Consider the following 11,347-nt stretch of genomic DNA (forward strand, 5'->3'; position numbering starts at 1 on the left):
AAGCTTGAAGACACCGCTCTTGATGTGCCCTCGGACAAAATGATATCGTAAGTCAATGTGCTTCGTCCTTGATTGGAACTTCCCGTTCGATGCTAACGCAATGGCTGCTTGATTATCGCAGTGTATGGGGATCGGCAGGTTCGGGGCGTCGTAGAGTTCGGCGATGAGGAGCTGCAGGAAGAGGAGTTCGCGCACCACACTGGTAAGTGCGATATATTCAGCTTCTGCCGTCGACAACGCTATTAACGGCTGCTTCCTCGCACTCCAGGCTATGGGTGCGCCGTTGAACATGACGACGTATCCCGACATCGAATGTCGGTGGGGCTGGGACGCCCAATCTGCATCGACGAAGGCTTCCAGGCCAGCGTCTGTGACTCCCAAAGTAAGTTCCATGTCATCTGTTGCCTTCAAATAACGAGTCCGCATTTCCCGGTAAACCTGCGAGACCTCAATGCAATTCTTGCCGCATTGTCCCTCGTCGACGAGGATTATGACCTGTGGAGACGAGCGTGCCAGGAGTGTGGCATTAAGCCTGTCTTCAAACCATTCTGGCTGGATCTCCCGCACACCAACATATTCCAATCCATCACGCCGGATGTGTTGCATCAGCTCTACCAGGGTATCATAAAGCACCTCACTGAGTGGATCAAGGAGGCATGTAGCGAAGCTGAGATCGACGCTCGTTGTCGTAGGCTTCCCCCAAACCACAACATCCGCTTGTTTCTGAAAGGAATCAGTCACCTCTCACGTGTTAGTGGAACAGAGCATAACCAGATCTGTCGCTTCCTGCTTGGTATTGTCATTGGCATACAGTTGCCTGGAAATCTCAATAGTGGTCGCCTTACTCGTGCCATTCGCGGCATCCTTGATTTCCTTTACCTTGCTCAATACCCTTCTCACACAGATCAAACTCTAGCACTGCTCGATGATGCCTTGACACGCTTTCACGATAACAAGGATATCTTCCTTGATCTTGGGATCCGATCGAATTTCAACCTCCCGAAGCTTCATTCCTTCCGTCACTATGTACATATGATCAAAATGTATGGCACGACGGACAACTACAACACCGAGTACACCGAACGCTTACATATTGACCTCACGAAGGATGCTTACAGGGCTACCAACCATAAAGACGAGTATAGTCAAATGACGCTCTGGCTCGAAAGACGTGAGAAGATGTTGTGGCATGATAACTTTGTTAAGTGGCGTCTGGTTGGTGATCTTGCCTCACAAGAAAGGCCACCACCAGACATGGATTATCGTCGGGCAATCAAGATGACGAAACACCCGACCGTCAGACGTGTTCCATTGGATCACATTGTGCAGGACTATGGCGCCACTTTTTTCACAGCAGCATTGGCTCGTTATGTGGTTGGCAGGAATCAACCTGGTTTATCTGCAGCGCAACTGGAACGAGAGGCTGCTCATATCATTCTTCCCTTTGATGCTGTGGCTACATTCCACAGGATCAAATTTCACGCAATCGATGCTCACGGGTTCCAGGACTCGAGTGTAACAGTAGATTCTGTGCATTCTCAACCATCGCGAAAGGACAAGAGAGGGCACACGATCCCCGCACGCTTTGATACTGTTTTGGTCAACGAAGGGGATGGTGGGATAACGGGCGTGAATGGTGCGTTTGCATTTGTGTGAACACGGCCGTTAATCTGACTTTATTCCAAAAAGGATACCGTGTTGCGCAAGTTCGCGTCGTCTTCACGCTGACAAGTCAAGCTACAAATTTGTTATTCCCCGCTGGACCTCTAAAACCACCCGCCCACCTTGCGTATGTGGAATGGTTCACACCCTTCCAGCAACCTGAATCACACCATGGGCTGTACAAAATTTGCCGTCTGATGCGTCATGGAGAGCGTCTTGCAAGCATTATCGATGTATCGGACATCCGCAGGAGTGTTCATCTTTTTCCAAATTTCGGTGCAGTAGTACCTCGTGAATGGACGAGCAGTACCGTTCTGGAGCTCTGTCCCAGCTTCTTTGTAAACTCGTTCAGTGACCGACACGCTTATTTAACTATTGTTTGAGGAATATAACGAGATTCGTTGAAATACTCTCGAAATACATGTAATTTAACAGATTCGTTGAAATACTCTCGAAATACATGTAGTTTAACAGATTCCCTGAAATTCCTTCTTTTTTGAGCCATTTTGTGAAGGAGGTTTTCTCTGATGTAGGGCCCGCTTTGCAGCTTCCCAATGGGCCCTACCGGGATTCCTCATGAACTGGGATAGCGTCGCGACCGCGAACGCAATGTCCGGCTGTGTGCTGGTGGCTGCGTACATCAGCGAGCCAATGGCTCTTTGATATGGTACGTCCCGCATGTCTTGAATTTCGGCGTGGGTAGCGGGTCCTTGCTCTACTGACAGGGTCGTTGTAGACTCCATTGGAGTCTGCACATTCTTGGCGTCGCCCAAGCGAAAACGTTCGACGATGGTCGCGACGTATGCCCTTTGCGATAGTGTGATGGTACGTGCCCTCCTATCCCTCGTCACCTTCAGTCCTAACAGCCATTTTAGTTCTCCCAGATCACTTATCTCGAAGTGTCGCTGGAGCTGGGACTTGAAGCGCTGGATGTGGGCGACGTCGTTCGCCGTTACGGCCATGTCGTCCACGGACACCGTGATGACCATGTGCTCGTTGGAGGTACGTTTATAGTACACCGCCTGATCTACCTTGGACCTGCTGAAGCCCAGCGCTAGGAACACGCCCGATAGCTCTTCGGCCCACTCGAATCCTGCCTGTTTCAGGCCAGGCAAACTCCTCCTCAGCCGCAACACCTTTCCACGCTGGTCCTCCTTCAAGTAGCCGGGCGGGGCGCACATGTATATCTCTTCCTGGATGCTGGCGTACAGGTAAGCGCTTTTTATATCTACCTGGTGTATTTCCCAGTTTCGCTGAGCCGCCATCGCTAGGACCATCCGGATCGTTATCATGCTGGCTGTGGGGGCGAAAGTGTCGAAGTAGTCGACCCCAAACTTCTGCCTCTGCCCGTTCGCCACGAGTCGGGCACGCAGCTTCAGCTTTTCGCCGTCCGGTCCGCGTTTAGTGGCCAGGACGTAATGGCACGGTGTCATATCCCATATACTCACGCTTCTCTTCCGGACTTCGGACCCTGAGATCCGGTCCGGTCCGATGTATAGATCCGCTTCCGATCCGATTTACGATAAGCTTTCTAATTCATTTCCTGTTTCATATAACGTTAAACACAGCCTATTCGGTATTTCCTCTTCCCGGTGTTTCGGTTATGCTTATTACCGGTATGATTACTGATCCGTTAACCTATGTCTCATTTCCGACTCGCGTTTGATAACCTTTGCACATGCTTCGTACATAGCCTCGGACCCTTGCTTACTGATACTTCCGTTATCCTCATAGTATATAAACTCGTGTATATGTCCTGTAGTACCTCAGTTCGAATATCATCTTAGTTTGTCCTCTTTCTGTCCTCCGGACTTGAGTTCTCCTTACTCTTGTCACTCTCCGAGACTTCGGATAGATTCCGATAGTCTATATCCTCGGCTCTACCTTCGGGTAGTCTTTACTCTGTTAGTTTCTAGTTCGGATACGTCCGGATTAGCCTTATACGCGTTTCCGATATCCGGAAGACTTCCGGATATACTACGAGACCCGTCCGGACCTTCGGACGCGTTATCGTTAGTACTTTGAAATAAGGGACAGTACTTGGGAAAGGGGCACAGCGTACGAGCTGAGGCCGAAGTCCTTCGGATCCGATCTTACGAGAGTACGACCTTAACAGTATATTCGAACTCACACCTTTCCAAGTACACTTACTCATATCATGGCTCCTACTAAAGTAAACCAAGCCGCTTTGCACGCTGTCGGACTTTCGTCCACCCGACGCGATCCGACATCCGTAGTTAACGCCTTCACCAGTTTCTCTCAGCGCCATGTATCACGCGGTCCTGCTCAAAGTATTTCGCAACTCATGAATCGTCCGCATCCGGAAACCCCTACGCGCACTCCTGCCGGAGGTGATCCGGATGACGAAGGACCTCCGGACGATGAAGATACTCCTGGTGGAAACCCTCCGGATGACTTCGGAGGTGATCCGGATGATGAACCGGATGACAACGATGATGAATTTGACGGGTTAAACCCACAAGACCGTGTCATGCTTCGGCTTTCTCAAGCCATCGACAATCTCGCACGCAACAATCGTCGTCCGACCTCGTCCGAAGATTCTAAAGTCAAGATCCGTGAGCCCGATACTTTCGATGGCACTGAGCCTCGGAAGCTTCGTGCATTCTTCGTCCAATGCGAGCTCCACTTCCAAAGCAAACCCAAAGCCTTCCGTTCCGGACGGGCAAAAGTCAACTTCGCCCAATCCTACCTTAAGGGTATGGCACTCGAGTGGTTCGAACCGGATCTCCTAGCCGACGAGGACGATGATCGTCCGGATTGGATGGATGATTACTCCGCGTTCATGCTTGAACTCCAAACCAATTTCGGACCGCACGATCCGTCCGGAGATGCGGAAATGCAATTGGAGCAACTTCATATGCGTGACGGACAACGCATTAATAAATATGTTGTTGAATTTCAGCGTCTTGCTTCACAAGTCCGTGGCTGGGGTGACGGTGCCCTAAGACGCCAATTCTATAACGGACTTCCGGCTCGTATCAAAGACGAAATCAGTCGCATGGGTAAACCTTCCACCCTTTCCGAATACAAGATCCTTGCCCAGACTATCGACGCTCGATACTGGGAACGGAAGGGAGAAGTCGCCCGCGAAACTAAACCCACCACCTCCATTCCTCCTAAGCAAACCACGTCCGATCGGACGAATTCCAACTCGTCCGGACCTTCGAGGTACAAATCCGACAAACCCGCTACTTCCGCATCATCCTCCGTTTCTAAACCTCCGGACCTTACCTCCAAGTTAGGAAAGGACGGGAAGCTCACGTCCGAAGAACGTAAGAGACGGATGGATAACAAACTCTGTCTATTCTGCGGTGGACCCGGCCATTCGGCTCGGGAATGCACCAAGTCTACTTCGCGCGCTGCCAAAGGCCGCGCTGCAGTAGTAACTCCGGAAGACAAACCGGAGGCTTCGGATGAAGCAAAAAAATAGTCCGCAACCCTCCCGACTCCGCACGGGATGAGGGTTGCGTTGACTCTACCCGTGCAACGGAGCTACGTCTCAATGCTGTTTCTCTTTCCGATCCGAACTCTCTTTGTCCATACGTTTCTATTCCTACTTTTCCTGATATTTCTGATTTTCCTTCACTAATTGATTGTGGTTCCTCTCACTGTTTTATAGACTCTGATTTCGTCCGAAAAAATAAAATTTCTACATATCCGATATCTCCGCTTTCTCTCCGTTTGTTTGATGGTACTTGTAATAATATGATTTCCGAAGCTATAGATTTGCCTATCTGTTTTCCGTCCGGTGTAGTTACCTCCGATACGTTTTACGTTACTCCGTTGGATTCTTCTTGTTTTATCGTTCTTGGATATAGCTGGCTCACCCTACACAATCCGTTGATTGACTGGGTTTCGGGCAGCATCGATTTCCGAACGACTTCTCATGGAATGCCTTCGACACCTCCGACGTCGCTTCCGTCTCCGGATCCGCATCCTCCGATGGAAGATTTACCTCCTCCGACTACATCCGGAACCTCCGCTGATAAAACCATCCCCAACATTTCCTTGATCAATGCGGTTGCCTTTTGCCGGGCCTGCAAATTGGAAGGATCGGAACAGTTCAGCATCTACCTTCGTCCGACCGGTGTAGACCTCCGGTCCGCTTCCCTTTCATCCGATCCTCCGGACCTGTCCGGAATTCCTCCGGAATATCACGAATTCTCGGATGTGTTCGATAAGGGCAAAGCTAGCCAACTTCCTCCTCATCGTCCCTATGATCTCAAAATCGAGTTAGAGGAAGGAACTAGTCCGCCCCTCGGAACCATTTATTCTCTATCTGCAGTTGAGCTTGCAGCCCTCCGGAAGTTTCTTGATGAAAATATTTCCTCCGGACTCCTCCGTTCCTCATCCTCTTCTCACGGAGCTCCTGTCCTGTTTGTCAAGAAAAAGGATGGCTCCCTTCGCCTCTGTGTAGATTTCCGTGGACTTAACCAGATTACCAAGAAAGACCGATATCCGTTACCTCTCATTACCGACCTCCTAGACTCTCCGAGCCGCGCTAAAGTCTATACCAAAATCGACCTCCGATCCGCTTATCATCTCGTCCGGATAGCGGACGGAGACGAATGGAAGACCGCGTTCCGAACGCGTTATGGCTCATATGAATGGTTGGTAATGCCGGAAGGTCTCACTAACGCTCCGGCTGCATTCCAACGCTTTGTCAATAGCGTGTTTGCTGATATGCTGGATGTATGCGTTATCGTATATCTGGACGACATCCTCATCTATTCCCAAGACCTTGCATCCCATAAGGAACATGTCCGAGAAGTCCTTCTCCGTCTCCGAAAACATCGACTCTATGCTAAACCCGAAAAATGCGCGTTCCATACCACATCCGTTGAATACCTTGGTTACATCCTATCTCCGGACGGCTTGACCATGTCGTCCGAGAAGATCCAGTCCATCGTTGACTGGCCGGAACCTCGGAAAGTTAAGGATATTCAATCCTTCCTCGGATTCGCAAATTTCTATCGTCGATTCATTTTCAATTACTCGGACATCGTAGTTCCGCTCACCCGTCTTACCCGCAAGGGGGTTACTTGGGATTTTTCCGATGATTGTCGGAAGTCTTTTGAAACACTCAAGAAAGCTTTCACGTCCGCTCCGGTGCTTACGCACTGGATTCCGAATGTTCCGATAGTCGTAGAAACCGACGCCTCTGACTACGCTATAGCCGGAATACTTTCCATAGTATGTCCGGACTCAGAGCTTCGTCCGGTGGCATTTTATTCTCGGACGCTTACCGCTCCGGAACTCAACTACGACACTCACGATAAGGAACTTCTAGCCATCCATGAAGCTTTTCGGACGTGGCGACATTACCTTGAAGGCTCTGCCGAGCCGATAGACGTTGTCACGGACCATAAGAACCTTGAGTATTTCTCTACCACAAAACTCCTCTCTCGCCGTCAGGCCCGCTGGTCGGAATTCCTCCATCAGTTTAACCTAGTCATCCGTTTCCGTCCCGGAAAACTCGGAGCTAAACCGGATTCCCTTACTAGACGCTGGGACGTCTATCCCAAAGAGGGGGATAAGGACTACGCTCGAGTTAACCCTCACAATTTCCGTCCGGTATTCACTTCGGAACAGTTAGCTTCGTCCCTCCGAGCCTCAACTCTAGTAACTCCGGTTCTTAGGGCAGCCGTTCTGATTGATATCGACCAGCTCCGGAAAGACATCCTGACCGCACTTCCTAATGACCCTATCGCATCCGAACATCTTCCGGAACCTTCGGATCCGAGATGGACGGTGGACGATAGTGGTTTCCTCCGCTGCGACAACCGTATATATGTTCCGGAATCTAATAATCTCCGTCTTCGCGTCCTCCAGAATACTCATGATCATCCGTTGTCCGGACACTTCGGACAGAACCGGACGCTAGATATCATCCGACGCGAGTACACTTGGCCAGGAATCCGTACCTATGTCAAAGACTACGTCAAGTCTTGTACTTCCTGCGGCCGAGCTAAGGTTCCGAGACACAAACCTTACGGATTGCTCAAGCAGTTACCCATACCGGAAAAGCCTTGGAATTCTATATCCATGGATTTCATCGAGCACCTTCCGGACTCATCCGGCTTTACAGCCATCCTCGTCGTAATCGACCGTCTATCCAAACAAGCTATATTCATCCCTACCCACGACACCATTACCTCTCCGGATCTCGCTCGTCTATTCGTCCTCCACGTGTTTTCCAAGCACGGAGTTCCATCCCATGTCACTTCGGACCGAGGAACAGAATTCGTATCGCATTTCTTCCGGTCCTTAGGAAAAGCATTAGATATGGTCCTCCACTTCACGTCCGGATATCATCCGGAAGGAGACGGACAAACCGAACGAGCGAACCAAACCCTTGAACAATACCTCCGGATATACTGCAACTATCAGCAGGATAACTGGTCGGAACTACTTCCCTTGGCAGAATTCGCTTATAACAACGCTCCGAGTGCTACTACCGGAGTATCACCCTTCTTCGCCAATAAGGGATATCATCCGAACCTATCCGTTCATCCGGAACGTGACCTCTCATCCGCCCGCGCACGAGACTATGCAGTAGACCTTGACGAACTCCATCAGTTCCTCCGAGAAGAAATGGCCCACGCACAAGAAAGATATCAAGGACCTGCGGACGCCAAACGGAAACCTGCTCCGGATATGAAAATCGGAGATCCGGTCTTCGTCAAAGCAAAATACTTCCGATCCACCCGTCCGTCCAAGAAACTCTCGGAAAAGAACTTAGGTCCGTTCGAAATCATAGCTCGTCCGGGTACGCATTCTTTCACCATCCGACTTCCGGATTCCATGCGCTCCGTACACCCAGTTTTCCATGTCTCGCAATTAGAACCAGCCACACTCAATACCATTCCTAATCGTATCCAATCGCCTCCGCCTCCGGTCGAAGTCGACGGAGAACCCGAATATGAGATATCCGAAGTTTTGGACTCAAAATTAGACCGTCGGAGAAGACAATGTCAACTCCTATACCTCGTCCGATGGTCCGGATATGAAGGAACGGACGAGGAGACTTCATGGTTACTTGCTACGGAGCTCGGTAACGCATCCGAACTAGTTTCGGACTTCCACGCTGCATATCCGAACAAACCCGGTCCTATTCAACTTTGAAGTACATAGTGTGCATACGAAATACAAGTACATTTAGAGAAGAAGCATAAACGGACCAGAAATTCCTACATCTCCATAGACCCATCCGCCTCTCCGGATCCGCCTGCATCACTTCCGGACGCCCTTTCCATCACCTCATCTTCCTCCTCCGGACCCGGAGACGTCCGAAATCCCTTCCGAATATGTCCGAACAACATGGCTTGAAATTCCCTCTGTTGCTGAAGGAACAGCTCAATTCCGGAGCTCATCCGGTCCGCTGCAGCCCTGCTGCCTTCCGCCGCCTGAATACTTCTCTCCAAAAGGGTGTTAGTCCTAGCCAGCTCCGCCACTATACTGTTGGCTGCGGCCACCCAAGCCTGATCATCGTATTCCGTCTCCATCTCCTCCGGATCTTCAGGAGTCGGACTCTTCTGACGTTTCTTACCTTTACCTTTCGGAGATGGAGATCCGGCAGCATGCTTCCTCTTCTTGCCCTTGGGCACCTTGACAGTTCCGGGTCGTCCGGGGCACGTAGCCTTGTCCTTCCGGCAGATATCGCAAGACTTGACCTATCCGGACGTCAAAACACTCGGATCCGAAAAAAAAAAAACACGGATTAACTCACCAGAGCATTGCTCTCCGCATCCGTCCAAAGGCAAGTCCGGCCTCTGTCGCTGCAACGCTTGCAGGATCCGTCCTTGTCAGCGGAAATGGCACGAGACTTTTCATCCGTCAGGCAAAGCCATCATAACCATCCGAAACTCACCATTTCCTCTACTATCTCCCTGCACCGTTTGTTTTCTGCCTCCACCCGAATTTCGGACTCTCGAATCCTCTTAAGATCCTCCTGAATCTTCCGTTCCTCTTCACGCTTCCGCTCCGCCTCCTGACGCTTCCGAATCTCCTCCTCCTCCTTCCGAGCCGCAGCTTCAGTGTCCGCTAGTTGCTGTTGAAGCTCCAGCAGTTTCTGCTTAGCAGTCTTCTGAGATCCGGAGGTGTTGCCAGACATTTTCGATAGAGCGTTATAGAGAGTAAAAAGTGGGAAAGGAAGAATCATCCTGGGACGTCCGCCCTTGAGTATACCTGTCCGATTCCGAACTCAGACGCTTCTCCATCATCTCGCGATAATCTCGTCCGGTCCGGACCGATGGTTCTTGTGCCTCTAGGGATCGGCCCTAAGGGGGGGATACTGTCATATCCCATATACTCACGCTTCTCTTCCGGACTTCGGACCCTGAGATCCGGTCCGGTCCGATGTATAGATCCGCTTCCGATCCGATTTACGATAAGCTTTCTAATTCATTTCCTGTTTCATATAACGTTAAACACAGCCTATTCGGTATTTCCTCTTCCCGGTGTTTCGGTTATGCTTATTACCGGTATGATTACTGATCCGTTAACCTATGTCTCATTTCCGACTCGCGTTTGATAACCTTTGCACATGCTTCGTACATAGCCTCGGACCCTTGCTTACTGATACTTCCGTTATCCTCATAGTATATAAACTCGTGTATATGTCCTGTAGTACCTCAGTTCGAATATCATCTTAGTTTGTCCTCTTTCTGTCCTCCGGACTTGAGTTCTCCTTACTCTTGTCACTCTCCGAGACTTCGGATAGATTCCGATAGTCTATATCCTCGGCTCTACCTTCGGGTAGTCTTTACTCTGTTAGTTTCTAGTTCGGATACGTCCGGATTAGCCTTATACGCGTTTCCGATATCCGGAAGACTTCCGGATATACTACGAGACCCGTCCGGACCTTCGGACGCGTTATCGTTAGTACTTTGAAATAAGGGACAGTACTTGGGAAAGGGGCACAGCGTACGAGCTGAGGCCGAAGTCCTTCGGATCCGATCTTACGAGAGTACGACCTTAACACACGGTATGATGTTGGCGCCTCGAGGTGGGTCCACTACCTCCCACGTACCTAGCTTCTCCAACTGACTTATCTCATAGTCCACCGCCTCCTGCCATTCAACGCCGTCTGGACCGTTTAGGGCCTGCTGTAGGGTGGGTTCTGGCTCTGCTGTGGCCAAAGCAAGGTGAAGATAATTTTCTTCATCCATTAGGTCCACCTCTGACGCCTCCAACAGATTCTCCATCGTTAGGGCAGCCGTCTGGCCCTCGTTTAGGGTCGCATAGTAGCCGGGGGGTGGTCTTGCCCTTGTGGACCTCGTTGGAGGAGTAGATGGTTGAGGTTGTTGAGGAGTAGATGGTTGAGGTTGCTGGGCGGTAGATGGTTGAGGTTGCTGAGGAGTAGATGGTTGAGGTTGCTGTGGCATGGTGGTGGGCTGGACGCTATTAGGTGAGTTATTATTACCGTTGCCGCTGTTATGTTCGTTAACAGTAGTAGACTCCCCCTCGTCCGGCACACCATCGGCTGCCAGGATTGGCTTGAAGGTGACATTCCTTTCGACCGTGACTCGACGTTTCCCAGGCCAGTAAACCCGGTATCCCTTACTCTCAGCGTCTACCCCCACGAAGACTGCCTCTTCTGCCCTCGCCTCCAGCTTACCGGCCTCCAGCGTATGGACGAAGACCGGTGCCCCAAATTCATGGG

At 50.6% G+C, this 11,347-nt stretch overlaps 1 protein-coding gene across 1 annotated transcript; it reads left to right on the forward strand.

The window, feature by feature from the left end:
• Nucleotides 1-267: 267 nt before the first annotated feature.
• On the forward strand, nucleotides 268-2,148 carry F5891DRAFT_1117930 (uncharacterized protein). Its single transcript, XM_041363822.1, has 2 exons — nucleotides 268-1,636; nucleotides 1,690-2,148. Exons 1-2 carry the CDS (start codon nucleotides 313-315, stop codon nucleotides 2,043-2,045), a joined length of 1,680 nt encoding a protein of 559 aa, XP_041217786.1. The 5' UTR covers nucleotides 268-312; the 3' UTR covers nucleotides 2,046-2,148.
• The last annotated feature ends 9,199 nt before the right edge of the window (nucleotides 2,149-11,347 follow it).

Source organism: Suillus fuscotomentosus (assembly GCF_016647785.1).
Source record: "Suillus fuscotomentosus strain FC203 chromosome Unknown F5891scaffold_142, whole genome shotgun sequence".
In the NCBI taxonomy this organism is placed as follows: domain Eukaryota; kingdom Fungi; phylum Basidiomycota; class Agaricomycetes; order Boletales; family Suillaceae; genus Suillus; species Suillus fuscotomentosus.